The 27,609-nt window shown below is 56.9% G+C and overlaps 3 protein-coding genes across 10 annotated transcripts; 1 reads left to right on the forward strand and 2 right to left on the reverse strand.

The window, feature by feature from the left end:
- Positions 1-88: 88 nt before the first annotated feature.
- Positions 89-13,537, reverse strand: PSD (pleckstrin and Sec7 domain containing). Of its 3 annotated transcripts, XM_077125852.1 has the most exons (16): positions 12,869-13,537; positions 12,491-12,593; positions 11,654-12,014; positions 10,387-10,824; positions 9,080-9,274; positions 8,842-8,922; positions 8,526-8,638; positions 7,962-8,020; positions 7,758-7,847; positions 4,101-4,144; positions 2,488-2,678; positions 2,330-2,400; positions 2,065-2,222; positions 1,776-1,920; positions 1,354-1,497; positions 89-880 (listed from the first exon to the last, which is right to left on the reverse strand). In XM_077125852.1, exons 1-16 carry the CDS (start codon positions 13,520-13,522, stop codon positions 650-652), a joined length of 3,078 nt encoding a protein of 1,025 aa, XP_076981967.1. In that variant the 5' UTR covers positions 13,523-13,537; the 3' UTR covers positions 89-649. The 3 variants fall into 3 exon arrangements, with proteins under 3 accessions (XP_076981967.1, XP_076981968.1, XP_076981969.1); XM_077125853.1 differs by lacking the exons at positions 10,387-10,824; positions 11,654-12,014; positions 12,491-12,593; positions 12,869-13,537 and adding an exon at positions 9,822-9,912; XM_077125854.1 differs by lacking the exons at positions 89-880; positions 1,354-1,497; positions 2,488-2,678; ... (2 more) ...; positions 12,491-12,593; positions 12,869-13,537 and adding an exon at positions 9,822-9,912 and having other exon boundaries at positions 1,807-1,920.
- Positions 13,538-17,182: 3,645 nt separating this feature from the next.
- Positions 17,183-21,100, forward strand: FBXL15 (F-box and leucine rich repeat protein 15). Its single transcript, XM_077125858.1, has 4 exons — positions 17,183-17,326; positions 17,488-17,641; positions 17,939-18,444; positions 18,920-21,100. The coding sequence occupies exons 1-4, from the start codon at positions 17,274-17,276 to the stop codon at positions 19,107-19,109; spliced, it is 903 nt and encodes a 300-aa protein (XP_076981973.1). The 5' UTR covers positions 17,183-17,273; the 3' UTR covers positions 19,110-21,100.
- On the reverse strand, positions 19,359-26,334 carry CUEDC2 (CUE domain containing 2). 6 transcript variants are annotated; one of them, XM_077125864.1, is made up of 9 exons: positions 26,225-26,334; positions 21,259-21,342; positions 20,738-20,881; positions 20,584-20,645; positions 20,367-20,443; positions 20,103-20,285; positions 19,881-19,942; positions 19,745-19,805; positions 19,359-19,659 (listed from the first exon to the last, which is right to left on the reverse strand). In XM_077125864.1, exons 2-9 carry the CDS (start codon positions 21,330-21,332, stop codon positions 19,513-19,515), a joined length of 810 nt encoding a protein of 269 aa, XP_076981979.1. In that variant the 5' UTR covers positions 21,333-21,342; positions 26,225-26,334; the 3' UTR covers positions 19,359-19,512. The 6 variants fall into 6 exon arrangements, with proteins under 6 accessions (XP_076981979.1, XP_076981974.1, XP_076981977.1 ...); XM_077125859.1 differs by having other exon boundaries at positions 20,367-20,497; XM_077125862.1 differs by having other exon boundaries at positions 20,367-20,497; positions 21,259-21,339; positions 26,225-26,306.
- Between the last annotated feature and the right edge of the window lie 1,275 nt (positions 26,335-27,609).

Below are 27,609 nucleotides of genomic sequence, written 5' to 3' on the forward strand. Positions count from 1 at the left end.
CCCCCCAATGTGACTCTTGTCCCCGGAACCAGCTGCTGTCCCTGGCCCCAAGCCGGGTACTGGAAGAGACAATAAGGAGGCTGAGCCAGCAAGTCCAGAGCAATTTTAATGGGGTGGAGGCTCTACAAGGGGCAGGGCCCCCAAGAAGGGAAAGCAAGACTGTGCCTCCAGGGGCCTCAGCATGATGCTCTTCCTCTACCTTGGGGAAGAGAGAGGGGACCCTTAGGGAGGAAGGGAGGAGAAACCAGCTCAGCCCCAGCTCCTGGTCTCTATCTGAGCCAAGCCCCAGGATGGAGGGGGATTGCTGGTGTCAGGGTGGGGGTGGTCTCAGCAGAAAGCAGAAATGTTGTCAGGCCTCCCCCACAAAAAAAAGCATCAAAAGTCCAGGGACCCTGGCCTCCCCTGTCCCCGCCCACCCTGTACGAAAAAAGTGCAAAACATTATCACAAAATGGGGGTCTCAGAGGGGCCCTTAGCCCAGGTTCCCGAGGTCCATGCCCCAGCCCTGCCCTGCCCCGGACACCGCGTCCGGCGCGGTCGGGCCCTGGGCCAGGGGCCCTTATGGGTGGCCCGAGGCCGGCCCGGGCTCAGGCAGGGCCCCGTCATGCGGATGCCCAGCGGGCACTGCCCCCCAAACTCCCACCCCTCACTCAGGGCTTCTGCTGCCCACTGCCTGCCCCTGCCTGAGGCTCTGAGCCATGACGATGGGCCCGGGGCTGCCTGGAGGTGTTGGGCTGCAGGGAGGGACTGGAGTGAGATGGGGGGATGCCGTCCTCCATGCCCCCAGCCTGGGCCAGTGCTGCCTCTACTGCATCCAGCTCCTCGCCGCCCGCCTTCAGCTTGGCCCGAAGCAGTGCTGCGTATGTGCCATAGCGGGATTTCTGAGCAGAGGGGTAGGACCTGTGAGAACCCACTCTCTACCCTCCGCCCACCCCACCGCCATCTGGACCAGGGAGGGACACCAAAGGAGGCTAGGAGGTGGAAGGTTCTTGCCTACCTCAAAAGTCCCAAAGCTTCTCACACCATGAGATGACCCCTAGCAGGCTGGTGACCCTCTGGGCGCAATCAGGACTACCAGTTGAAACATCTAATGTTTCTTAAGCCCTTTGTCAGAGTTAGAAAACCCAAGCTCTTGACAGCCATCATCTCACTTGATTACTCTGGGGGGTAGGGAAGGTTATCCCTGTTCCACAGGAGAGGAAACTGAGGCTCAGAGACATTAAGCAGCCTGCCCAAGGCTACCCAGCTGGTCTCACTCTTAGAGAGTCCGTGCCCTTAACAACTAGTTTAGGGGGACACAGAGGCACCGCTGATTGAGGAAGGAGCCACAGGGGTGCCAGGCGGGAAGGCTCACCTCAAACTCCAGGTAGGCCTCCTTCTGCCGCTGCTCTTCTGCCTCCTTGCCCCGGGCCTTCTTGCCCAGGTGGGTGGCCCGATGCTCCCGCAGCTCACTTGCCATGGCCTTCAGCTTGGCCTCGTGAGTCCGCACCTGCTCCTCCTGGCGGCCAGGGGAAGCAATCAGGGTCATTCTAGCCCATATGGTGCCTTTGTGTGAATTAAAAACAAACAAACAAACAAAAAACGGTGCCCCTTCCTTTGGAAAAACAAAGCACTATGATTGGGGTTCGCAGCTTGGCACATGGAGTAGGGCTGCATTTTACCCCCTCTGGCCCACGTCCTGCAGTGGTGGGCCTCTCCACGAGCATATGCCTGGGGTGCAGCTGGCCTGGGCCTACCCCACTCCACCCGTCTGCCCTTGGACTGAGCTGGGGGTACCTGGGAGAGGCGGGTGGCAGCACTGGGCAGTAGAGGGCGGCTGAACTTCTTCTGGGAGCTAACAGCAGCTGGGAAGGGGGGTGCAGAGAACATGGCGGCCACCACATTGATGCGTGTGATCCAGGACTGCATCTGCTCTAGGCTCCTGGTGGAACAACCCAGCCACTTGGGACCGGTGCCCAGAGTTCCCGCCCAAGGACGCCAGTCCTGGCTCAGGATGTGACCTGAGAGGGGAGCCAGTTAGGAAGTGAGGGAGAGGGGCTGGGGCGGTGAGGAGGAGGGCACTCACGGGGCCTCAAAGAGGAAGACCCGCCAGTCAGCTGTGCGCAGGTAGAAGACGTGGGGCCTCTTGCTGTAGTCGCTGGCACGGGTGGCCAGCGCGTGGTGGATGCTGATGGCATTTTTGAGCTCTGCTTCCGACAGGGCCTTCCCAGGCTGGTACTCCTCCTGTGGGGGTGCCCACCTTGTCCTGGCCCCAGTCCCAACCGGCCCAGCCTTCCCCGCCCCGCCTCCCCTGAGCCTGCCCAGCCCCGAGCCCGCGGCCAGGCCCGCACCTTCTGCAGGTAGAGGATCATGCCCTTGAGGATCCCGTGGAAGCTCTTCCAGCCCCGCTTGCCCCGAGGTGCTGGGGGGGGGGGGGGGAGACAGGTCAGGGGGGCCTGGGGCAGGCCCACTCCCATCCATCCCCCAGACCCCCCACCTAACCACGTACTCTTCCGGCAGTCAGGGTCTGCGTGCACCTTGCGAACCAGAGCCCCGTGCTTGTAGACGGCGGCCCCGGGCTCGGGAGTCAGGTCCAGGAAAGGGCTAGAGCCGCTGCCACTGCCCCCGCTGACCCTCTTGATGACCTTGGGGTTGGGGTCGGCCAACTCAGACAGAGAGCGTCGCAGCTCTTCCTCGTCTCTGCAGGTGCGATCACCTCAGAGGGGGCCGGCCATGGAGCCACAACCCCCCCCCCACTTCAGCCCTGGCCTCTGCCCACCCAGGTAAGTGCCCCCAGTGTTTGTGGTGATTGGGAGACCTGCTGCTCCCAAGGGGGGTGGCTCCCCTCAACCTGAGACGCCTGAGGTCTTATCTCTGCCCAAAACCAGACCTCTCCAGGGTATAGCTGTATCTCTTCCCACAGATCAGGGTTCCTGGAGGCAGCATGTCTCCTCCCTCAGATTACAGCTCCCCAGGATAGGGCTGTGTCTCCCTCCCCACCTGTAACCAGCCCTGTCCTCTCCTCTCCATTTCTGTACACACACCCCAACCCTCACACCCTTCTTCATTCTACTCTGACTCAGCTCTGACTATCAGCCACACCCAGCCCCAGGCTTTACTCATAGCTTGTTTGGCTAAATGATGGCAGAAGAAGGAAAAAGTAGCTTCCTAATGGCCCCCCAGTACATCCTGGCCTGCCGGCTCTGTCAGATGCCATAAAAAAATTCTGATTCTATCTTGTCACTCCTCGTTCAAGAACTTCACTTCATCTTGAGGTCTGGCCCCCATCCCCACCAACATTTGTCTCTTTCTTCTTCTACCCTCCATTCCAGCCTGGCCTATCTCCTTATGATCTCTCCACCCCACACTCATTTCAACTGCCCCATCTTTGCCTCTCAAATACTGACTTTCCCTTTTCTCTCCCCAAATAAATGCTTCCCCTCCTTCAGGACTTGCCTTACGTCCCAATCCTCCAAGAAGCTTTCCCTGATCTCCCCCTGCACCACAATCCTGAGCTCTGCCTCTTCTGACATTTTCTCACCTGCTGACTGGGAACCCCCAGCTAAACTGAGCAATGACTGGATTCTCAGCAGATGACAGCAAATACGAGTTGTCTATTGACTAGTTAGGTGAGAGCTCCCTGCTCAGACTGGGGACCCCAAAGCTAAAACTGTAACTCCTCCCTCAGGCTGGACTCCAAGATTTACTCTCTCTGTTTCACCTGGGGGCTGCCAAGAATAGACAATATAGTTCCTTACTCCATGACGCTGTGGGCTCCCTAAGACCCGAGAGGGGCTCTCCTGTACTGGTCAGGTCCCTACCTCCTGCTCTCCCAAGAAGGTTGCCAAGGGACCTCTCCTTTTTGTTTCAACATTGCTCCTCCGAGGCGAGCTGACAGCAGCCGCCCACCCCAGTTTGTCAAAACAACCCAGCTAAAGACAAGACACAGAACCCCAAGTCCAGGCAGGCATCTCCAAAGAAGGAAATGATGCAGCCTCACTGCCTCTCATGGCTTCCCATCCCCACCCCTGACACCATAGCTTGAGGACTCACATGGCCCACCCCAGACAGCCCCCTCCCCATGCCCCGTTCCCACCTCCACCACACAGCCCCGGGACTTACATGGCCCACTGCAACTTCTCATTTTTGATGGAGCTGTACAAGGCCTAGGGAGGGAGGAATAAATCAGGGTGTGGATCAATCCCAGGGGGAAGGGCACCCTTTATCCCAACGCCAGAGCTCAGAACCCTCCCTCAAGTTAGAAAAAAATAAGGGGGAGAGCAGGGTGTAATGACTAGGAACACAGGCACTGGAGCACAGAGTTCCAGGACCCAGGCCCAGCTCCACCACTTTAGCTGCATGGCTTTGGGCAAGTATCCATGGGAGGAACCAATGTAGTCACATGTTTAACAGAGGTCAAGCATTTAGCATAGGGCATTCTGGCACATGACTGATGTGCAGCAAATGGCAGCTGCTGTGATTATTTTTATTGTTATTGTTAAGTTGGCTAGCCTACTCAGATCCTGAGCAGAAGAAGCAAAGCCCTGGAGAAAATGGAAAAGAACAACCCAAGAAGCTCTCCTTCCCCCACCCAAGTGCTCTGGCTGGTTTCCACACATAGCATATAGGGAAACTGAGGCCAAGGTACTCACCCTGTCAGCTCCTTCCTTGGCTAACAGAGAACTCACTGACCTGGCTCCCAATCCCAGGATGAACTGGGACCCTCCCCCAACCCAAAGAGCCTCGCCAAGTCAAGTGCCAGGGTTGTCCAGCCCCGTGCCCATTCACATTCTACAAGTTACAGGCAAGCAAACACTAGTCCAAAAGGGAGTAATTTTAACTTCCAAGCCTCATTCATCCCAAACACCCTGTAACCTCCTGAACCAGTCACTTATCCTCTGTACAGTTGGTCTGGGGGACATTTGGGGGCCTTGGATGTGGTCAGAGGAAGGGCCAGACTCCAGGAATGGTGTGAGGGGACCCCCCTTTTTGAGAGTGGCCTGGAACATGGGTCCATGCCAGTACCTCTGAATGTGGGGGCGCTTCCGCCAGCCTGTCTGTGAGTGGGTGTGTCTCCAACATGTGCTTGTCAGGCTGAGTGTGTGGCATGTGATGCTGCCTGCGTGTGAGCTGGGTGCAGCGGTGACGTCGGTGCCTTCACCATGATGGACACAGCCCATAACCCCCAGCACATCACGGTCTCTGACTGCCACTGCCCAAAAGCCACAAGCCCAGCCAGATGTCCTGCCAGGAGGGGGTGCAGCCTCTTGGGCCTTCTCACACATACGCACAACACACACAGACACCAACACAACCCAGGCTTGTGCACACATAGTCCTCTCTGGGTCCCAGACTCTAAACCCTCATTCCCCCACTCTCTGGCCCAGAGGCTGAAGTGGCCACTAAGACTCAACCTACAAGCCTTGTATCCAGCCTTCGGGTCTATCTCTCAATCCACTGGGGACCCACTTTGGCCCCCAGCCACATCTTGGTGCATTCTGAACCCCATCAGTAGGTCCCATGTCATGTCTCCAAAGACTATTTGGTTTGTGAGACCCACCTTGGTACCAGTGTACCAGCCACTCAGTCTGTGCCATGCCCCCAACCCCAGTCCATGCCTACTCTTGGCTGCCCACGAGTTCTATCTCTGCTGGGATCCCCACCTCTGTCCCTGGCCCCATGGATGCCTCCCTCAGAACGCCCCCTCGGTCGCCGCGCCCTCAGCAATCCCCTCCGTCGCTCCCCCAGCCTGGCGTGGGCCGCGGCCCCAACGCTCTCACCGCCTTTTTCTTCTTGCGGCTCTGCAGGCGGCTGACCACAAGGTCGGTGTAGAGCACGGGCTTGAGACTGCGTGAGCGCTGCGGCCAGCCGTAGCACAGGGTCTCGGCACCGCGGTGGGTGCGCCCGTAGCGCACAGAGCACAGCGAGCGCGAGCGCAGCCGCCCGGCGCTGCTGTGGATGCTGTTGACGCCGATCATGCTGGCCCGGCCGGCGCGCCGCGGCCCCCAGCCATGCCCCCGCCCGCCCTTGGCCCCGGACGGCCAGGACGGCCAGGACGGCCCGCGGACTTATCCCCCGACAGCCGGCGCGAGCGGCCCGGCCTGAGCCCGGCTCGGCTCCCACCGACGCACTGAGCGCGCCGCGGCGCGGCGGCGGCGCTGTCTGCTCTGCAGCTCCGCGAGAGCGGGCGGTGGGGGGGGGGGGGGGGCGCCGACGGGGAGGGGAGGGCGAGGGTTGGGGCGGGAACGGTGCAAAATGGAGGCGCCCGGTAGAGAGCGGGACCCTCAGCACGCCGCCAGGGGAAGAGTCCTGGGGAGGCCAGTGGGGGGGGGAGGGGACTTGCGTAGGGGTGGGCAGCTCTAGGAATGGTGGTGTGGGGCGGGGCATGGGGAGCGTGCGCTGGGAGCTCCTAGGCCTAGGACTGTGAGGGTGGGCTGACCCCGTAGGATCTGGAGCTTTCTCCTGACTCGTTCTAGTTCGGGGTGGGTTTGGGGGCAATGTTGAGCCACCTCCTCGCCCTAGTTCAGTCTGGAGGAGCCACAGGCAGCGGACAGCGGCGCAGGCTGGAGGCAGCCACGGAATTGCCCTGGCCTCACCCAACTCACTGGGGCTGGGGTCCTGCAGATATCCCCAGCCGCCCATGTATATATCCACACCCCTAATTCACAGACGTACACCCCAGCCAAACAGACGCACCAATTCACTCACAGTCACCCCAACTCACAGACTCCCAAATTCGGACGTACACCTCAAAGTACACACTCTTTAACTCACATACACTACCCCCCTACTCAAGGACACGTCACGAATCAGACAGCCAATAGAAAGATTACACCCCAACACACATAAACACCCCAACTCAGACACACATTCTAATTCATAAGCCCTACAGCACAAACACCCCGCAACACAGGCACCCCTTGACTCAGACACCCTAAATCATATACAGACAACTCAAGCATTTACCCCCAACTCACAACAGACCCACCCACCACTCAGGTACTTTCCCGAACTCATAATCCCAACACACCCTCGGTTCATAAACACATCCAATGAGGCTCCTGTGCCTCACGGGTATGTGCAGGCTCAGAGACCCAACTGTCCAACCCAGAGGTTTCTTCAAGTGAGCCCAGGCCTCCTTAGATAAAACACCACTCGACCAGGGAGGCGCGCGACCCCGGGAACCGGGAGCTTCTCTTTCTCCTCCCACCCGCACCCACCCCTACATATCCGACCCACGAAGGGCTGGCTCCTAGGCGCCCGGCCTGCCCAGAGGGGCCAGAAGTGCAGTATCTAGTCCTAGTTTAGTGCTAATTCGCTGAAAGACTTTGGAAAAGCCTTTGTCCCTCTCTGGCCCCAGGTACCAGGAAGACCTTTGTGGCCGTGTACACAGGGGTTCCTGCGAGTTCCATCTACCTCCCCACCCCACCCCACCCCGCACAGGCAGTAACCCCTCCCCCCTCCGCCAGGGAACACAGGAGGAGGGGCATTGATCAAAGCAAACGCAGGGTGACTTGGCTTCGAAAACCGTTTCCCCTCCCCCGCTGCGCGCGGCCGCGACTGCACGTGTGTGTGCAGGTTCCGGGCGAGCCTGCGGGTGCGGGCTGGGGGGAGGGGGCGGTCCCCCGGCTGAGTCACGCGAGCCCGCGCACCCCGCGGCGAGAGGTGGGGGCCGGCCGGCTCCTCCCTTTCCCCGCCCCTTCCTCCAACTCAGCCGCCATCTGGGTCCCCCATTCTCAGAACCAGCTCTCTCTACCCTGCTTCCCCCACCCCCTCCACCTTGAGCAGCTCTCTGGGGAAGTCGCCGCCATCGTTGAGGCCCTCCAGGTTCCCGATGAAATCCCCGCAGGTCATGCGCTTCCCGATGTTCTAAGGGAGGACACAGAGACCTGTGAGCTTGGGGCACCCTGCACCTCCCAGGATGGGAGATCTCTCCATCAAGGGTCTGGTTTCCAAGCTCCCTCTCTCCCGCCCCGCACTCACGTGGCCATGGAGATCGGTGTTGAGTAGCATGAGGGCACAGGTCAGCGTGTGGGCTCCGTCTGGGGAAGAGTTGAAGTTCAACCTGTCACCTCCCAGGGACACGCCTAAGTATCTGTGCACTAAACACACTAGGGCGAGCAGGTCTGCACAGACCAGTGCAGCCCAACAGAATCCCCATTCAAGCCAAGCATTGTCCTGCACATGTATGTAAAAATTGCATGCAAACACCACCTACCACATGCCTCTTTACAACACAGAGACCTGTGAGCTTGGGGCACCCTGCACCTCCCAGGATGGGAGATCTCTCCATCAAGGGTCTGGTTTGATATCCCCAGCCATGTTAGTTAAGTATGGCTAGGGTTAAGCCATACTTAACCCTAGCCATGTGCCTGCCCACATGTCAGCACTGCACACACGTGAAAAGATCAGTGGTCTGCGTGCATACATGTTCACAGGCCTCAAAACACATTCACTCCTGCACACACACACACATACACACACACAGTGCCCAGCCATCTCCCTTGGCAGACAACAGGAACAACCCGATGCCCCAGACCATCTCACCCTCTGAGGACAGAGAGCCGGGATTGCACTGGAAGTATCGCTGGGAAAAGTGCGCCAGCACACGCTCCCTTTCCTGGGTCTCACCCATTAAGGCCAGCTCTTTCAGAAACACCCTGAGAAGAAGGAATGAGAGACTGTCACTCCCTTCCCAGGTCCCCTTTGCAGGAAGCCTGGAACCTTGGTCCTAACCAGCCAGCTTGAGAAGGGTCACATCTGGGGCAGCAGGGGGAGGCACAGGGGCTCAGAGGAAGTATGGCTGACACCCTGCACTCCAGGTCTGGAGAGCGGGAGCTACCCACAGAGGGCTCAGACCTACCTGAGAGCTTGGTCCAGAGTCATGCCTGTGAAGACAAAGAACTTGAGGTACTCGCCAGCCACCAGTTTGCTGAAGTCATTGCTGTGGACACGGCAGAGAGACATCTGGGGTTACCAGGGGGAGTGTCATGGGGTCAGGAAAGGGATACCCGGAGACCTGAGGGCATTAGACGGAGGGGATGTGGAGGTGCTGCCCCCAGGATGCATCCCACTCCCCCCAGTCTCTGGGGGGGCATTACTTTTTGCCCAGGTGCCGGGCCACGTCGGCCTTCCTGAAGCCGTCGAGTCGGTACAGCCTCTTAGCTAAGCGTTGTGCAGCCTCCAGGTCCGCTTTCTGCCCATTGGACAGGGTGTCTGTGCTTCCCAGGGCCAGCTGCTCCGTGCTGTCCAGCTCTGAGTCCGAGTCGGACACAAGCTGGCTCAAGGGTGGTTCACTGCCAGAGTGGGACACCAGTTCAGGGGTGACCAGGGCCCTCGGAGGTTATTCAGTCCCTCCCTCTACCTCCAGACCAAGATAACGGAGAAGGGGAGAGAGGGACAAGGGGAAGGCATTTTTCTTTTCTCCACAGAAGAGCTGTTACAGGTTCTTTCCATCAGCCTAATCCATCATTTCTACCTTCTCTGTGGAAGTCCTGCCTCAAATCTAACCCACATTCATCTTGCTTTAGTGGGAGTTCTAGCTCCCAGGGGCCTACCTTTGCTGTTGGACACAGATTCCCCATCCCCATACTGCTCCTACTCAACCCACAGTCCTCTCTTTCTGAAAATATGGGGAAAACTGCGACGGATGGGGAGCCAGGGAGGAATAGTGGAGGATCAGGCAGAGATTTGAGGGCAGCAGGGACACCCCTAGACTCTACTTCCTTGTCTGTTCTCTGCCCCTTTTTAGGAAGAAGAGCCTCCTCCTCTCTGCTTCCCTTCCACCCACCAAGAAGCAGGCTCTTGGGTAGGGGGATTGAGGGTCAGGGTGCGCCCCCTTACCCCCTTCTTCCTCCTCCCATTCCCTTCCCACCCCAGCTGCTCTACTCTCAAAGCCACCTGTCACCCCAGAGACAGAGGCCGGAAACTCCTGGTTGCTAGGCAACCTGTTCTCCCTGGCCACCCCCTCCTGTTGCCATGGCTTCTATGACTGAGAGGGTAGCTGGTGGAGGGGGGAGCAAAAAGGTTAGACTAATGAAAGGACTTCCTGGAGAAGGGGTGAGATTCCTAATGGAGGTGGGGGTCACAGGAATTCTAAGCAGATTAGAGGTTCTGCCTGAGGAGACAAGAGCCCTCCTAGAGAGAAAGGGAAGTGTTCTCTGGGGACCCTTCAATCATGGTTTCTCAAGTCACTGGATTTGTGACCAGAGTGGAGGGCATCTTCTCCCAGCCAATGGAAGTAGTCCTCCCAACGGGAAAACAGGCATCTGCATCCCTACCCACCCCACTCAGGAGTAAGGGATATAAACTACATTCCCACAATCAGGCTCTGTCCCTTGGGTCAGCTACTTCTGGGTTCTTGGGGTGCTGGGGGTTTCAGCTCTGAGGGGCCAAAGAAATCACTCACCTGCCCAAGAGTGCTGTGCCTAGCCCAAAACTGTCCTCTGAGTGGCACGGACTAGGGGGTTCTCTCTGTACCAGCTTGACTGCGGGCTCTGCCTCCTCCTCCTCCCCTCTCTGTGTCCACGGCCCATCAGCAGCAGAGCTGGTACCAGAATCCAGCTCCAGTGGGGCAAGCGGGGCAAGAGTAGATGGGTCAGGCCGGGGGGCAGGGGGCTGGGGGGGCAGCTCGAAGGTGAAGAAGGGGCTCTGGGTTGGACCAGGTGAGGCTAGGGCCTCCAGTGAGGCGAGGCTGGTGTAGGAGGTGCCCTTGGCCCGGTGTGACTCCAGGATGGCTTCAAACACGCAACTGAAAGAGTCAGGCCCATCAGCCGAGGGGCTGGTCCCAGGTAGAAAGGGCACAGGTGACTTGAGAGGCCCAGGGTGAGACATCCGGGTCCCTGGCCTGCAGGGGCAGGGAGAGTCTTTGATGAGGGGCACCACCATGCCCAGCGGGCAGATCTTGGGCATTTCATTGAATTCTCACACTAACTATGTGATAGGGATTATCAGCCCCATTTTATAGCAAAAAGAATGAGGTTCAAAGATAGGAGGTCACTTACTTGAGACTGCACAACCAGGATTTAGACCCTGTTTGAACCTGATGCTAAAGGCTTCTTGCTCCTATGTCCACAACTCTTTTCAAAAAAGAGCCACCTGGTTCCCCCTAAACTATTCAGTGCCCCTAGGGCAGCCCAGCCCTGCCCCCAGTCCCCAGTCCCCTTCCCCTCCCTCCCTGCTAATCTCCCTTTCTCTTCCTTCTCCCTGATCCGCTCCCCTCCTGCCATCCCATTTCTATTTCTGGCAACATCTTAGGAGAAGAAGATGAAGCTCCAAGCTGCAATGGGGTGTGAGACGGGAAAGGAAAGCCCCCACACTCCCCCCTCTCCCACCAGCCTCCAAGATCCAGACTGATGCTCCCATGTCCCCAGGCTTGTTCAGGCCTCTTGCTCTCCCGCTGTTCTTCTGCTGGAACCTCCTACCTCCTCTACCCTGGCTGCCCCCCACCCTCCTGGGTTTGTACCTCGGCCCCACCCCCACCCCTAGGGTTCTGTTAGAACTCAAGCTCTGTCCTGAATCTCCTGCTACCCACACCACACTGCCACCACCACCCCCAGCTTGGTCCTGACCCTCCCAGTCCCACCCTCATCCCTATTCCAGACCCTTTGTCCCCAGCTCTGCCACTGGGCCAGTGGAAAGGAGCAAGCCACCTTCCTCTCCCACTCCCCACTCACCGGGCCCCCTCTGAGGCCTCAAACACCTCGTCGTCCACATCCTCTTCCCCGCCTGCCTCATCCTCGTCCTCACTGCCACTGCCCAGGCTGGAATGAGGGCCGGGGCATGGGCTTGGATGAGGGGCAGGTGGGCGGGCAGTGCCAGGTGGGCCCTCAGAGCTGGGCTGACTCTCGATGGCCGAGTCAGCCTCCTCCCTCTCAGCCAGCACCTCATCGATGTCCGTCTCGCGGTAGCACCTCAGGGGCACCGTGTCCAGGTCCGTCTCGGAGTACTTGGCTGCTCGCCCCACAGCCACCCCAGAGCCCTGCCCTGAGCCCACCCCGGGTGGAGTTGGGGGGGCCTGCTCTGGGGGCTTAGCACCTGCAGTATGCATAGGCATCCGGGTCAGGAGGTTATCCAGGTTGACTCCCTGTCCAGATCCTCTGCTGGGATCACCCCCACTGTGTCACATTGGCAAGAAGTCCTTTCACTGTCTAGCCACAATTTCTCCAGCTACAAACTCAACTTGTTCCCAGTGCCAACAGAGCTCATTTTAAACCAACTTCTCATCAAATAGCTTTCAGGGGCCTGAGAGAGACCAATCTTTTTTCTCCTCCAAGAGATGACCCTTGAAATCCTACCATGCCCTCCCTCCACTCTCTGACTTTGTCTTCCCAAGCCAGCGCCTATCCCTCCCCTCCCCATCATAACAAAGATGTGACTTGGAGAGGCATTAGCCAACTGAGAATGCAGGAAAGGGGCGGGGGTGGGGGGGCTGAAGGAAGGCTCCCTACCAAGCCCAGCTGCTGGTGGGAAAGGCCTTGCTCTGTTTCCCTCACCACAATCCCAGCCCTTACCTGAGTTGGGGGGGTCCAAGGAGCCATAGAAGAATTCCCATTTGGCTCGAGCGATTCTCTGGGCATGAGAAGAGACTTCGCAGGGGGAGGACCAGGTGTCCCCCTAAGCCAAAGAAGGAAGGATAAACCAGACACAAATCCACAGGAACACGGAATAAAAACAGAAAAAAGCACACACAGAAAGATAGATGGAGGTGAAAAGACACAGGGACAAACACAGAAGGCAACAAAGAAACAGGTTAGGGATAAATGCAAGGATTCAGAGTGAACAGCAGATAGGCCCAAATGCTCAGGGCCAAGCAAGCCTTGTGCCTTCACTGGGGCTCTGGTGCCCAAGAGCGGGGTGGGGGTGGGGGTGGGGGGATGTGTGTCACATACCTGGTTCAGGAGTCCAGTGTTGACAGGTCCTTGGAATAGTGTAGCCAGGTGCTCAGGGGGCCCCCCTAGCCCATTGGGGAGAGAGGAGTAAAGGCCATCTGCCCCAATCTGGCATGGGGCTGGGGGCCCAAGGAAGGGGCCTTGGCTGCCAGGCAGGGCTGAGCCTCCTCCAGCTGGGAGTGGATCTGATGTGGATGCCTCTAGCCGCAACTTCCTGTTAGAGCCAGGCCCAAGACCTGGGGTGGGCCTGGGAAGAGAGACCCTACCCAGGTCCCAGCTCCGACTCAAGCCTCCAAGAGCAGGTAGCCCATTCAGAGGCTTCACGCTGGCCTTTTCCACAAAACGGAAGATGACCACAGAGCTCCGGGTCCCTGGCGGGGGCTGCCCAGTGGGTGAAGAGGGTGCCCATGGTGAGGGAGCAGCATGGGGTGAGGGGGGGCCACGCAGGGGTGTACAGGGTGCTGTCACACGTCCCAGTTCCCGGCCCCGGGGGCCTGGACCTGCCACCCGCCGTAGCAGGGAGCCTGTGCTGCCATACATGCTGGCTGGGGGGCTTTGGGGCATAGGGCCTTCGGGGAGCCAGCGGCGTGGGCATCGTGGTGGGGAGATGGCACAGTCGCCTTCTGAGCAGAAGCGCATGGCACCCTGGGCCATGCTGGTGCCGGGGGTCAGGCTGGGGGGGCAGGGATGGCGAGGCCGGGCGGGAAGTGAGGGGGCAGCATGCTCTTCAGACAGGCCTGCAAGAGAGGAAGGGGAATAAGGGGTGAATTACGGGGAAAGTAGATGGACAGGAAAGTCTGGAGAGGGAGGAGGGAGCTGGCTGGGGCATCTGAGACCAGGGGTCTAGCCCACCCTGGGAATATGGGATCACTGATCCTACCACTGGGGGTGATCTGGCCTCCTGCATGGGCTACTTCCATGGAGGCCCAAGGAGAAGTAACAGCCCTCCAAAGGACCCTTGGCCCCTCTCCTTCTGCATAAGCATCAGGGAGGAGAGGAAGCTATTTCAGAAGTGGGGTGAGTCCAGAGGCATTTTGTAGCTGCTACCAGTGGGAGAGAGGCTGATACCCCACCCTCTGGACTATGGGTGCCAGCCAGCCAGCACTATCTTATAGCCCTGGTCCCTTACAGTCCCTCTTAGGGAGGCCATTTCCCCAGGGAAGGGGAACTCAGGCTCCCTGGAAAGAGAAAGGAGAAGAAGGGAGGGTTATGTAGGGACAATGAGAGCCTGAGCGGCACAGGGAAGGTGGGGGGGGGGGCGGGGAGAAAGCTCTGTACAGAGGTCCCTACTCCAATACATGCTGAATGTGAAAGGGCCATTCTTGTTCTCCACACAGGTATTGGCACACACACACAATACACATAGGCACATGTGCACATACACACACAGAGACATACATAAGGACAAATACACTTGTACATGGTTATTCACAGGCAACACCCTCTGGCACACTGATACAGGCACATGCATATACTGCTCAAAGACACACAGTCACACACTCTCACAGTCACAACAGGTATGTGTGCAATAGACAGTCAAATGCTTGTTTTATACACACACACTGTCATACAGACAGACAGGAACACACAAAGAGATATTTCAAACATACACACAGGTCCTCACTCTCCAATGCACACAGAGATACTCACAGAGACCTACCAGTCTATAGGCATATTGCACACACAAATACTGTTTGTTTGCACACTCACATGCATCCTCAAGCAGAGACATACACCCTCCCCCACACACACATCACCAGTCACAGGTGGGGGGGTCTGCATCATCCCCCACCCCAGCCTCCCCAAGGGGTATGACAGATTTTGTCCAACCTGGGAGGAAGCCCAAAAACGTAATGGGGCCTCTGGTGGCAATGCAGGGTAGGAGCAGAGGTCAGGAACAGCAATCCTGCCAGGCAGGTTCTAGAAGCTCAACCGCGGCCCAGCGCGTCCCCTGTGCAGCCCCGACTGGGAGCCACCTCAGTACTCACCGCTGCTCGCCGGGAGCCGGGGCCTTGGAGAGGCAGGGAAGAGGCTGGGCCCAGCTCGGCGGTGAAGGCAGAACGACTCCCGCTCGCTCCGGGGCCCGCCCGCCTCTCAGTCCCTCCTCCTCCCCCCTACGCGCCACTCAGGCGGCGCTAATCCCCCCCCTCAGGGCTCTTGAGCCCCAGGGGCTGCCCCCCGCTTGTCGCTAAGTCCCCGCTGGGCTCTCCCGCCAACCCGAGACCCGCCCCTGACGAGGGGGTGGGAGTATGGAATCTCCAGTCTTGTTACCCAGACCCTCACCCTCACGTGCCCCACCCCACTCGTGTCCACGTTCCTCTCACCCACCGCCCCAGAACCGCACGCAGGGCCCTAGCTGTACATGCATGTCCTGCTCCAGACCCACGCGTGTCCCTAGGCGGTTTCCACATGACCTGTTACATGCCACACGCGCTCCCGCCCCCACGAGCACGCGGCCGCGCCAAGCGCAAGATATAGGAGTAGACGGGACCCGCCCCCCGATCCGGAGACTGTCAACTTAATGGAGGGGAACTCTGGGGACTACCACCCTACGGCGTTCTGAGTCTTGGATCCTGACCATCCACCTAGGGTGCAGCAGGAGGGATGTTAGTCAGACTGAAGGAAGAACTTCCTTGCTGCCTGAGTTAGGTGTCCCACCGGTCTAGGGTTAACAGGTTAGATGAGATGACTCCGAGACTGGAGGAAGTAGGGGGCAGGCAGCACTTTTATCTCTTGTGCCCTTGGCCAGGGTAAAAGGGTGCCCTTGGGCCGGCTATTTTTAAAAAACGCCGCTCGAGTTTTTATGGCGATTGCTCCCCTTGGAAAGGCCAGGGCAGGCAGGTGGTGACTTCGGAAGGAAAAAGGGGTCTATTCGGGCGATCAGGGGGCGCGGAGACGTGCGAGACGGGGACGCGCGGGGCTCACCGCGGGGAGGGGCGGCGCGGGTTCCGTGTGGTGCTGAAGGGGACAGCGACAGATTTGTCGCACTGCGCAGGCGCAGAAGCGAACAAAGCAGGGAGGGAGAGGAGGCGTTCGGCGGGAGATGGTGAGCGCCCACGTGGCCCTAGACTAGCGAGGTCAGTCCTATTACCCTCTCCCCAGGCAGCTGGGAAGAAAGAGAAAGCAAGTCCTTTACCCAACCTGCCCTTGTTGTGGCCCTTTCCGTTGCTTGCCTCTCCCTTCTCTCTGGGGTGGGGGAGCATGGAAGAGACTCTGGGAAAGCCAGCTTGTCTGGGTTCTCTATCCTGGATTGTCTTGGCCCTGGACAAGGCACGTCCTCTTCAGGGCCTCGGTTTCCCCATCTTTAAAATGGAGTGACAGCACAGTCCTGCCCACCTTGCCAGGGGCCAGAAGTCCTGATGAGGTAACGAACAGGAAGCAGTTTTCGTTATGAAGAGGCAGGTAAGGTGCTCACACTGAGGAATCGAGAAACTCTGATGGAGGGCAGCTCCTCAGCAGCGTGCCACTCAGGCCTTTGCCGGCCTTCGACCTACCCCCTGCCTCCCACCCCACATCATGGAGGATGAGGAATGCACTGTGCAAAGGGTTCCCGGGAGAGGGTCCTGGAAGTAGGGTCTGGGGACTCGGTAGGATGACTGACCAGAAGCTGAATCTATAACTCAGGGACGTCACTGGCCCAAAGCGGGTCCAGTTCCAGGCCTCACGACTAAACCCCCAAGCCTGTAGCAAGAAGCAGTATTCCAGCAGGCTGAACTGAGCACTCATTCTGGATCTTCTGGGGAAAGGAAAGGGACGCGGCTGGAGATAAATTCCTTCTTATCCGTCCCCCTTGTCTCTCTCCTCAGGTGTAAACCTGTCTCACACTGTCCCGGAATGAAGGGGGCTGGTAGCGCTGTACTTCCCAATTAAACAGGAGTGGTAGTTCTGATCAAGTTTTCTTGAATAAGAAAAATTCTAGCTTCGTCCCATTCATTCATTCATTTAAGAATTACTTATTGAGCCCTTACTACGTGACAGGCAGTAGGCCTGGATAATTTCTCCCCATTTTTCAAAGTCGCTAAATGCGATTTGGTGGGGTTAGGAGCGACCTGGAAACTCGGGTTTTTGGCTCCACCCCTTTTGCTTTCGGCCTTGCCTATTCCTCCATCACCATTTCACTCAGAGGCGGTCAATGGCCCAAGACGAAGAAGTCAGATTCTGCTGTCTTTCGCGTTCTTTAGCCTGGGTTTCAAGCCCCGTAGCCGAGAAGGCGATGTCTAATGCTACCCCTCCCGCCTGTTCCGCCTTAGTTTCGGGGTCCATAGGAAGGCTTTCTTAGAGGATGCTCAGTGAGACGGCACTCGATTGAAAAGGTCTGTCTCTATAGCCCAAGGAGGCGGGCTCTCAGCGGCCACTCCAGGGCGCGTAAAAGGAGACTTTACTGCGCACGCGCAGTAGGCAGCCGATGGAGCCTCCAATGGAGCCGTCCGGAGGGGAGCAAGAGCCGGGAGCCGTCAGGTACCGAGGACCAGAGGGGCCGAAGGTGGGAAGAGGAACTGGGGGAGGGAAGCTGAGTTGGGTCTGGGGGCCGCTCCTGTGAGCACCGGAGCTGAACGGAGGCGGATTGTCCGTAACAGAGCGACCCTTGGACGCTGCCGCTAACGCCTCTTTACCCGCAGGCTCCTGGACCTGCCCTGGGAAGACGTGCTACTCCCACACGTCCTAAGCCGGGTCCCGTTGCGCCAGTTGCTCCGGCTGCAGCGCGTCAGCAGGGCCTTCCGGGCGCTAGTGCAGCTGCACCTGGCAGGGCTGCGCCGCTTCGACGCGGCTCAGGTGAGCTGGGGACCGCAGCCCCGCTTCCAGCCCAGCCCCCAGCTCCACTGTCCAACCTTCCGGACCCCCTGAGAGCACTAGGGCTGTCCCGCAAGCAGGGATTCTCAGAGCAGGGAGTTCTGCTCAAGGGCGGATACCAGATAGCGACTTAGAGAGCGGATGGGGTCTCTCCCGGAGGGTAAGTGGCAAGTCCCGAGGGCGGGTGACTGCCAGGAAAGAACTCCTCAAGGGCGGACAGGCAGCACCTGTCCCGCCTCCGGGGCGGGTTGAAGAGTCGGGGTGCTTCCCCGCCCACAGGTGGGTTCGCAGATTCCACAGGCAGCATTGGCCGGGCTGCTGCGGGACGCCGAGGGGCTGCAGGACCTGGCGCTGGCGCCGTGTCACGAATGGCTCTCTGACGAGGACCTGGTGCCTGTGCTGGCGCGGAACCCGCAGCTGCGGAGTGTGGCGCTGGCCGGCTGCGGGCAACTGAGCCGCCGCGCGCTGGTGGCGCTGGCCGAGGGCTGCCCCCGCCTGCAGAGTCTGTCGCTCGCGCACTGTGACTGGGTGGACGGGCTGGCGCTGCGCGGCCTCGCCGACCGCTGTCCGGCTCTTGAGGAGCTAGATCTCACCGCCTGCCGCCAGCTCAAGGACGAGGCTATCGTGTACCTGGCGCAGAGGCGCGGCGCCGGCCTCCGCAGCCTCTCGCTGGCTGTCAACGCCAATGTGGGGGACGCCGCCGTCCAGGAGTTGGCTCGCAACTGCCCACAACTCGAGCACCTCGACCTCACCGGCTGCCTCCGCGTGGGAAGCGACGGCGTCAGGTGCCTGGGCATGGGGCAGTGGGGTGCGGTGAGGGGCTGTAGTTGTCAGGAGGCAGAATTGGGGGATTCTTGGTCTTCCTGTTACTACGGCACCCCCATTCTGAACGGATAAGGCTCTAGGATTGCCTAGGCCAGAGAGCCCACACATTTTAAAAACCTTTTTAAACCAATATTTACACATTGGGAGATTTCACATAGAAAGTCAGATTTCTGGCTTCTCTTCAACTGGGGAAAATCTTGCAATCCTGGGCAGGGCCAATTAGCAGGTTCCCCAATGAAATTTCCGGCTCATTGGAGGCATTGAGTTGTATGACCCGAATCCAGGCCCCCTCCCTCATGTACGGTGGAAAAATATATACCCAGGCAGGAGACAGGGGCTTTGGGGGAATCAGTCGGAGGCAGAGGAGGTCCGGGGCTCTGTCTCCTTCGTGGGCGTGGCGGCTTCCCGCCCCTAGTCTGATCCCTCCTCCCCTAGGACTTTGGCCGAGTACTGCCCTAAGCTGCGCTCGCTGCGGGTGCGGCACTGCCACCACGTGGCCGAGCCCAGCCTGAGCCGCTTGCGGAAGCGCGGCGTGGACATCGACGTGGTGCCGCCCTTGCACCAGGCCCTGGTGCTGTTGCAGGACATGGCGGGCTTCGCACCTTTTGTCAACCTGCAGGTCTGACCTGCCCGCTGGTGAGGGCACAGCTGGACTGTGTGGCAGGGGCCTGACTGTGAGCTGTAGGAAAGCTGGACTGTGGGGGCCTCTGGTGAGAGGCCAGTGCCCTGCCCCATCCTGGAGCTACAAATAAAGAGCTTTTTACCCCCTCTTGCCTGGTAGCTCCTGCCCTGTGGATGATGGGGATGTTGGGGAGGGAATGTCAGACAGACACAGTACCCCAGCCCTGTGGCAGAAATGACCAGAATGCACTCACACCTTCTCCAGGCTGCCTTTACTGTGCCTGTGAGCAGCTCCAAGAAGTTAACACTGTAGTGCAAGGAAGTAGAGAAGGGGGACAGGAGCTAGGGAGGCCCCTGTTTGGGGGTATAGGGCTCCTGCATCCCTCTGGCAGAGTTTGGTGAGTGCCTCAGTGGAAGCGGTACTTTCTGGCCGGCTTGAGGTTGATGTATGTGGCCTTCATCTCCTCAGCCTCAGGGTTCCGCACATCTTTGAATCGCTCCCCTTTGGTGCTCACTACCTGGTTGTCAATGTAGCGGATCAGCTTCTTAGGGGCCTGTTGGGCAGTCAGGTAGTGAGCGGCAAAAGCCAGGAGACAGTCCCACCCACTTCATAAACTCTAGCCATCCCAATTCTCTCACCTCTCTGGGAGCCATGGGCCGGTGAATCTTCTCATCATCTGCGCTATCCACCATCATGTACCTGCCAAAAATTGGCTGGATGAAGCTCTCACCACCCTGAGAAGACCCCCTGGGCCCCAGCCCAGCCCAGCCTCACTTTTGCAGGATGAAAGACTTCAGCTCATCCTTTTGGGGGCCTCTGAGACGCCTGGGCAAGTCCTGCAGAGAGGGGAAGCCCAGTTTAGATTCTAAGGCACCAGCAGGGGAAGCACATAAGGACAGATTAGAGGGTGGAGGTTTAATACCAAGCAGCTGAGGCCAAAAGGTGGGGGAGGAGGTCTGAGTACTGGCACTAACAGGGAGAGATGGGGGAAGATACCTGGTTGGGGCCATCCCAGGCTTGAGGACCTTCTTCCTTCCCCTCTACCAGCATCTGCACAGCTTCTTCCAAGTCTCCCCGAGCTTTGGCCAGTACCCACTGGGCCTGTCCCACTGAGCAGGTAGGGAACATCTCCAGGAGTACATCTACCCCTGGCAGCAGCTCCTCCTCAGCACCAGCTGCCTGTGGGCATGAATGTTGACAAGAGGCAGAACTTCCTTTCTGTCCCCTTGCTCCCTCATCAGTACCTCCTTCAACCAGTACCTTGTCTTGAGTGTTTCCAGCAGCTGCAGGAGAGGACCTCATCTCTTCTTTGAGCTTTTCAGGTCGTTGCAAAGGTTCTGGGGAGATGGGCACCTGAGTATGGACCCCAGAGCTCTGCGGTTGCAGGTTCTCTTAAAGGGGTAGAGAGAGCAGCGGGTTTGCCAGGCCTTTGGGGAAGAATTATGAATTACCCAAGTACCTAGATTCCCAAACTCACCTTTATTCCTGGCATCACTCAGCTGCCCTGAGAGCTTTTGCATCATGTCCCCTATTGTGACCCTGAGAGGACAAGGAGGGTAGTGAGGGGACAGCTCTTCCCACCACCCCATCAGCCAGCACCCCTCCTCCTCTTGGCCGCAGCCAGGCCCCACCTGGGGATATGGGCGAAGCCAGGCACATAGGCCTCCATCATCTCAATGAAGGCTTCCATGTCGAAGTTCTCCTCTGATGGGCCTGAGGGGCCCAAGTCCTCTAGGACCCCGAGAACATAGGAGAAGATGACCTCATCCAAGCCGCTGCAGGGAGAGTATAGGACAAGTCCTGGGTAGGACACTGGCTCCTCCAGCACTCCCACTTAGCCTAAGATTCCTGCCCTCAGCTTCATGGGAACCATTAGCCAGACTACAATCCTTGAGGCCAGAGATTATCCGACCCTCTCTCAGAGCTTTGGTTTCCTATCTGTCCAAAAATGTAAGGGACAGGATGAGGGGTAATGCCTACCCCGCAAATCATGATCAACCCTCCCTCCCTGCCCCCCTACCCCCCCCACCCCCCACCCAGGAACAGGGCTGAGTGCTTTCCACACTAGTCTTCCCAGTGGCCACAGCCTGAAAGACTGATTGGCAGTTTCCCTGACCCTAGCATGTCCCTTCTGGGGGAGAGCTGTCTCTACCTGAGGTCGGCCTCTGGAAGGTGTGTCTGGACAAATGCAAGGAGGGCTGCACTGACGATCCTCTCCAGCTCCATGCTCTCTCTTCTGAAGGGACACAAGACAGAGGGTTGCCAGGCCCTCTTCTCCCTGTCCCCACCCTTTTCACTGGGCCTGGAGGTGGCCAGCTCCTCCCTCCTAGCCTGTTGTGGAACCATCTGATGATGTTGCCCATGGCTTCCAGCTCCCTAGCTCTTCCTCACTCCCCCAAGCAGAGTCATGGCCCCCTCCCTACCCCATCTCTCCACCTCCTCCAGCCTAAAGACAGGGCACAGTACTGTCTCCAGAGAACGGCCAAGTGGAGGCTGTCATTCCCCACCCCTTAACCCTTGCTCCTCCACCCTCCTCACTCCTACCCCTCACCAGCAGTCCCAGGCCCTTTGGCAAGAAGCCAAGGTCTTGGGGTCACATGCTTCTTGGCTGAGGAATCTCACCAACAAGGGGGCCACCTGGCCCACAAGTCTGACCACAAGGGGCCCCATTGTCCAGCCCCCCAAGGAGCAGGCCTCAGGACTGAGCACAGTCTTTCCCCCACCCAGAATGGGCCACCCACCCTCTGCACAAAGGGGCTTTTCTGGCTTCAGGGCCCAGATGGAAAGGGAGGTCTTTAAAGAATTCTCTCCTTCCTCCCTTCCAGAAGCATGGGGCTCTCTATAAAGGACCTTCACATCCTTATTCCCAAGGCCTGGTGGGCCCTACAAGATCTGGCCCTTGCCTACCTCTCCAACTGTACCATTCCATTCCTGCCCCATCAGCCTCCTTGCTGTTCCTCAAAGTTGCTGAGCTGCTTCCTGCCTATATCCCCAAAATACTACATGTATTTTGTATAGAGAGAAACCTTTCCTGACTAACTTATCCAAAAAAGATATTCCCTATACTCCCTAATGCCTTCATTTTCTATAGCTTAATGTTATTTTATGTTGCTCAATAAATTACTTATTGATTTATTTCATTCCCATCTACATGCTTTTGTCTCCAAAAAGCCTGTATTTGGGAATCAGGAACATGAAGGTGGTGGTGAATGGCTCTAGACCCAGAGGTCCAAATGTCTGTCCCTTATCCACTCAAGCAGCTCAGAGTCACCCTAAATTCCACCTGCTCCAAACTCATACCTTCCTTAATCTGTGCCCACCCCCCCCCCCCATTTCATCAACTGATACAATAATTCATTCGCTCAGCTGCCAAATCTGAAACTTGGTGGTTACCCTTGATTTCCCCCTCTCACCTCTACCTATTATATCCAATCACCAAATCCTGTCAGTTCTATTCCCTTCTATCCAATCACCAAATCCTGTCAGTTCTATTCCCTTCTTTTTCTCTAATCTATACACTTCTCCCCATCTATAGTCTGACTTTTGCTTCAACATCTCCATCAAAATCTCTCATTCAAAGTCACCAGTTACTTTTCCAGGTTTCAGTCTTTTAGGATGAACCATATGAGCTCACCAATTTTGCCTGTTTTGATTTTAAAAATTCTTTGGTTTTGCCTATTATTTGTCCTGTCAGCAGCAAGAAGCTTGATTCCTGACACATCACCCTCTCCTGGTTCCCTTCTACCTCTTTGGCCATTTCTTCCCAAGTTCCTTCTCTGCTCCCCTCACATCTGACCTCTAAATGCAGCTATTCCTTAGGTTCAGAGCTGGTCCTCACCCCTCCTCAAGCTGCTGCTCTCTCTTTGGAAGATCTCACCTGGGCCCATCACTTTATGTACCAACTCTATATTGCCAATTCTTAGATCTTCAATCCTCTTGTCCAGTCCCTTCCCCTGAACTACAAGCTTGTTCATCTACCTCCCTGACACCTCTGCAAGGACATCTTACAGGCATCTTACATGTCCCAAACTGACGTTCTCCCAAGTTCTTTACTCCTCCAGTCCTCAGTAAATGCATGTCCATGTACCCAGCTATTCATGCCAGGAATCTAGGAATTATCCTCGACACTACTTTGTCTCTTGCCTCCTCACACCCAATCCGTCATCACACCCTGACCATTATTTCTCAATCACAACCACTTCTCTCTATCTCAATTTCCACTGGTCCACCTCTTGCCTTAACTACTGCAAGCACTTCCTAATACGTCTCACCACTAGCATCTTTCCCCCAACAACCTATTCTCCACACTGTAGATATGTGAATTTTATAAAAAATCATGTCATTCTCCTGCTTATAATCCATTACTGGCTTCTCACTACCCTTTGGATAAGGTCAGAATCTTGTGGCCTCGATTCAGACCTTACCCCTGCCTATCTTTCTGGCCTCATCACACACCATGCCCTCTGTGGATCATCCCCCTTCAGGCTGGCTTTCTTTTAGTTTGCCAATATTCAAGTTACTTCCTGGCAAGGGCCTTTGCGTAAACTGTTTCCACAGCCTAGACATCCTTCCACTTCCACCCTTTCACTTACCTAATTCCTTTTCACCTCTCAGGTCTCTGTTCAGAATTTTCTTCCTCAAGGAATGCTGTACTTGACCCTCTAGGACTGGTTTGGGTTTCCCCTGTCCCCACTTACATCCTTATTGCAGATTGCACTTTCCCTTACACAGCAGCAGCTTACACAGCTATAATTAAATAATTATTTGGGTGATGTTTAAGGTTTCCTCTAGTTGTTTATGAGGGCAAGGACTATACACCTAGCTTATTCATCAGTGTATATCAGTATCTTTCATGATATAGGCACTCAGTAAACAGTTACTTCTAACTTTACAGATGAGGAAACTGAAGTTTAGTGGCTTTAACAACTTGCCCAAAGTCACACCTTGACTATGATAGAGTCAAGATTTGAATCCAGATGTCCTAATTCAATGTATACTAGGGGCTACTTTGGGATGGGAGGTGGAGTGGTATCAAGACTCTATGTGAGCTGGGACAGGGCTACTGTGTTAAGATCATAGTTCCTTGGTCCCCTGAATGGAAACAAGAGTAGCTGTGACAGCACAGGGATCACTTTGAAAAGCAGAACTGAGAAGCCTCAGTCTGCCAGGGAAATACCTGGCTCTGAGCCTGCCTCTTACTCCAGACCCCCAGCCATGGGCTCTGGGGAAAAGCAAAGCTACTTAGGCCAGGCATACCAAACCCTATCATGCATCTCCCCCGGAAGGGCAAGTGTCCTCTCGAGACCTACATGGGCACTTAGTTATATCACTCTCAATTCCTAACTGCTGTCAGTTCCCTGGCAACCTCCACAAAGGATCAAGGCTGCTGCCTGAGAGCTCAGTTTCCATGGAAGAAGCCTCTCAAGGATGTGTCTCATCCCTCTGGGTTTCTAATCAAGGTTTAAGGGCTAGGGAGTTGTTATTGTAAAGCTCCTCACTGTCCTCAAATAAAAAAAGTCTCCCCTGAGCTTTTCCTCTGCTTGTTTCCTAAGGGAACACTCCCCCACCCTGTTCCTGAACCATGCAAACTTTCATCCTGCCTTCAAAGCTTCCACCTCTCTCCTTCACCCTTCCATGTTCCCCCAACCTTCCATAACATTTCTTTCCAGCCAAGGGGCTCCTCCTAATATCATTCCAATATATTTTCTCCTGGTGGGGAATATGTGGTCTATGCAACTGATTTCCTAAGTTAAAACCTGAACAATCAGTCTTCTCTAGGATAAAACCATGAATTACATGGGGCATTCCAAATTTTGGGTGTAGCCCCAATATCCTATTACTTCCTGGGGACTCCAAATCAGGGACCACTGGTTGGTGGCACCCATGAAATATGAGTTGCCATCCTGTCTTAAGCCTGGCTTAAACATCTCTGATGATGATGATAATAGTACTTACCGACAACTTACAATGCACCATTGTTCTAAGCACTTTATATGTATTAACTATTTAAACCCCACAATAACCCAAAAACACAGATAATATTATCCCCATCTTACCCAGGAAGAAATGAAGATACTGAGAGGTTAAGAAACTTGCCCAAGGTCACACAGCAGTTAAACGGCAGATTTACATCCAGGCAGTGTGGCTCCAAAGTCCTTGCTGTTTAACCACTACACTATAGCACCTCTCATGATACAAATGCCCTGGCCCTAGCCTATATTCTGATTTTCCTCTCCTCCCTGGCTGGCCCTCTTGCTTACCTCAGAATCCTTACACCATTGTCCTGTCTCTCCAAATCTTTTCATTCTGCATAGCCCCCATTCTCCCTTGCAGCCAACCCTGACTGCCCCCATCCTCATTCCACCCATTCCCAGGCCCCTCCCCTCTCCCACTCCCTAAGCGACCTAAAAGCTTCTGGAGGTCCACAGGCTTGGACCGTCCAAATGCTCGATACAAAGTCGGGTGGGGGGAAGCAGTTCCATACTGTTCCCTGGGGAAAGGACTGTGCTCAAAGGTGGAGAGAGAGCAGAAGGCCACTTGGGAGGAGTATGAGTCCTGGGAACCATGTGGGAGGTATCCTGGGAGTTGCCCAGGGAAACAGCAAAGGGTCTAGCACCGAGGTCTTCACTGCTTCTCCCAGGGCCCGTGGAGACTTACTCCTGGCCCCCAACCCCATGTCGCATGTCTCAGAGAACACCATTCTCCCTCAACTCTCAAGTCAGGTCCTAGAGGCACGTAGGCATTGAGTACTACAAGGAATCCCGGCATCCAAAGTCCTGCGGGATCACAAACGTATGGGGGTAAAGGAGGAGGACAGCAAACGGGACCGCGATGATGGCTGAACCCTGAAGCAGGAGTTTCAGCCAGGAGGGTACCCACAAGGGTCTCGAATAGTGGGCCCGAGAGCATAGGGGTGCAGTTGCGGCCCTGAGGCACACATGACGCGGCAGGCCTGAGCAAGCTAGGTTGTGCATTGATACAGGCCATGGCGAGAATCAGAGGTGGGGGTCAGGAGGGTCCAAGGGGTGTACCGTGGGGGAACACACAGGACGAGTACCCTGGGTCAACGCTCTCCGCAACTCTTCTAGCCCTGGGCCGGAGGCTGAAGGGGAAATCACCTGCTCCGTCGGGCGCCGCAGGCGACTTGTCCCGCGCTGTGCAGCTCTCATCCCCCAGCCCCACCAACGAGATCAAAGGCGGGGCCCAGAGCGGTTCCTTCCAGTGGCGCCACGGCGGCCATTTTTGACAAGGGTACTTTGCCCTAAACTGGGCGGGCCTTTCTTCTCTATTCTCACCAGTCGCAGGGCTTCTGTCCTACTCCCGCGGTGGCCATTTTTGTTGCGGGCGAAGAGGAGTTAGGCGTGGAGAACCGGCCTGTAGGCGGAGTTGCTGTGACCGGGGCTGTATCCTGTCTTGCACTTGTCTTCTTCCAGAGGCTGCGTACCTTTCAACTCCACTTGTGGTCTTCCCATCCGTCTTACGTCCCCGCCCCCAAGGCCTCCGCCCTTAAATTCTTTCTCTTTGCCCTTATATTCTCGTTTCTCTCCCTCCATTCCACAGACCTCGGGACTCCCGGTTTGGATCTGGGGTCCTCCATCCCCAAACCTAGTACTGTCCTCCAAATCCCCATGTCTCTTCCCCTCCGTGACTGTCACCCAATCAATTCTTAGGCGCTGACTTCCCTACCCTGTCTGCCATCCTATCTGCCCCTTAACAGCGATGTGTCCCCAGGGCTAGACTGAGTTACGGTCTGGGTCTTGCGGCTGTGAAGCCTGGTTTGGGCATGAGGGCAGATGGTGCCTGGATTGAGGATCGATCTGCGCCCGGATTCAGGGCGGTCCGTGGGCCATGCCCACCCCGGTCCCTCCATGCCCATGTAAGCAAGTGCTCATCTAGAACAGAGCAACTGAACTCTTGGGGCCTGGCAAGCTACTTCTTTCTGTTCCTGCTGTCTCAGCTTCCCGGCTCTGCTGGATGGGAAAGCCCACAGGCATTCCTTCCCGGGAACCCTCCAGTGGGACTTGAGGAAAACAGTCCCCTTCAAGTATGAAAAAATCTCTTTTTCCGAGCCTCGGTCCTCTGCTAGTCCCCTTATAGGGTGCTGGGGATCCAGAGGCTGTCACTGCCCTCAAGGAGCTCACAGTCCAGGAGAGAAAGTCCCATCCTTCCCTCTCTCCTACGGACTGAGGCAGTGCCAAGATGTGGAGGAAAAGAGAGCTCACGTCCTCTCTTTCCGGCTGTCCTTTTTGCAGGCTCCTTCCTCTCCAGCAGGGTCCTCTGACCTCAGAGAGGGCAAGGGGTTGGCGGCTCCCAGTGGGGTGAAGGGAGATTTGGCGTGGCGTCCTCCATAAAAACAGTGCCGCTGACAGCCTGGCGCTGCTAGGGTTAATGAGGGGTGGGGTGACAGCACTTTGAACTCTTGCCAGGCAGGCTCCTCGGAGGGGCCTGGTGGGGGCCTTAGCAGCCCCAGGCCTCTGCCACCCCTCCAGAGACTAACATGCCC

This window comes from Tamandua tetradactyla, chromosome 13 (genome assembly GCF_023851605.1).
Source record: "Tamandua tetradactyla isolate mTamTet1 chromosome 13, mTamTet1.pri, whole genome shotgun sequence".
NCBI lineage: Eukaryota > Metazoa > Chordata > Mammalia > Pilosa > Myrmecophagidae > Tamandua > Tamandua tetradactyla.

Coding starts and splice junctions, on each gene's coding strand:
- PSD (XM_077125852.1), bottom strand. CDS start 13,522: ATGGCCCAGGGTGCCATGCGCTTCTGCTCAGAAGGCGACTGTGCCATC. Junction 10,825..11,653: donor GAGGCCTCAGAGGGGGCCCG/GTGAGTGGGGAG, acceptor CTGCCCCTGCAG/GCCAGGGACCCGGATGTCTC. Junction 2,401..2,487: donor AGACCCTGACTGCCGGAAGA/GTACGTGGTTAG, acceptor CCCCCCCCCCAG/CACCTCGGGGCAAGCGGGGC.
- FBXL15 (XM_077125858.1), top strand. CDS start 17,274: ATGGAGCCTCCAATGGAGCCGTCCGGAGGGGAGCAAGAGCCGGGAGCC. Junction 17,327..17,487: donor CAAGAGCCGGGAGCCGTCAG/GTACCGAGGACC, acceptor CTTTACCCGCAG/GCTCCTGGACCTGCCCTGGG. Junction 18,445..18,919: donor GTGGGAAGCGACGGCGTCAG/GTGCCTGGGCAT, acceptor CTCCTCCCCTAG/GACTTTGGCCGAGTACTGCC.
- CUEDC2 (XM_077125859.1), bottom strand. CDS start 21,332: ATGGAGCTGGAGAGGATCGTCAGTGCAGCCCTCCTTGCATTTGTCCAG. Junction 20,498..20,583: donor GAGTGATGCCAGGAATAAAG/GTGAGTTTGGGA, acceptor TACCCCTTTAAG/AGAACCTGCAACCGCAGAGC. Junction 20,286..20,366: donor CTGGAAACACTCAAGACAAG/GTACTGGTTGAA, acceptor TCATGCCCACAG/GCAGCTGGTGCTGAGGAGGA.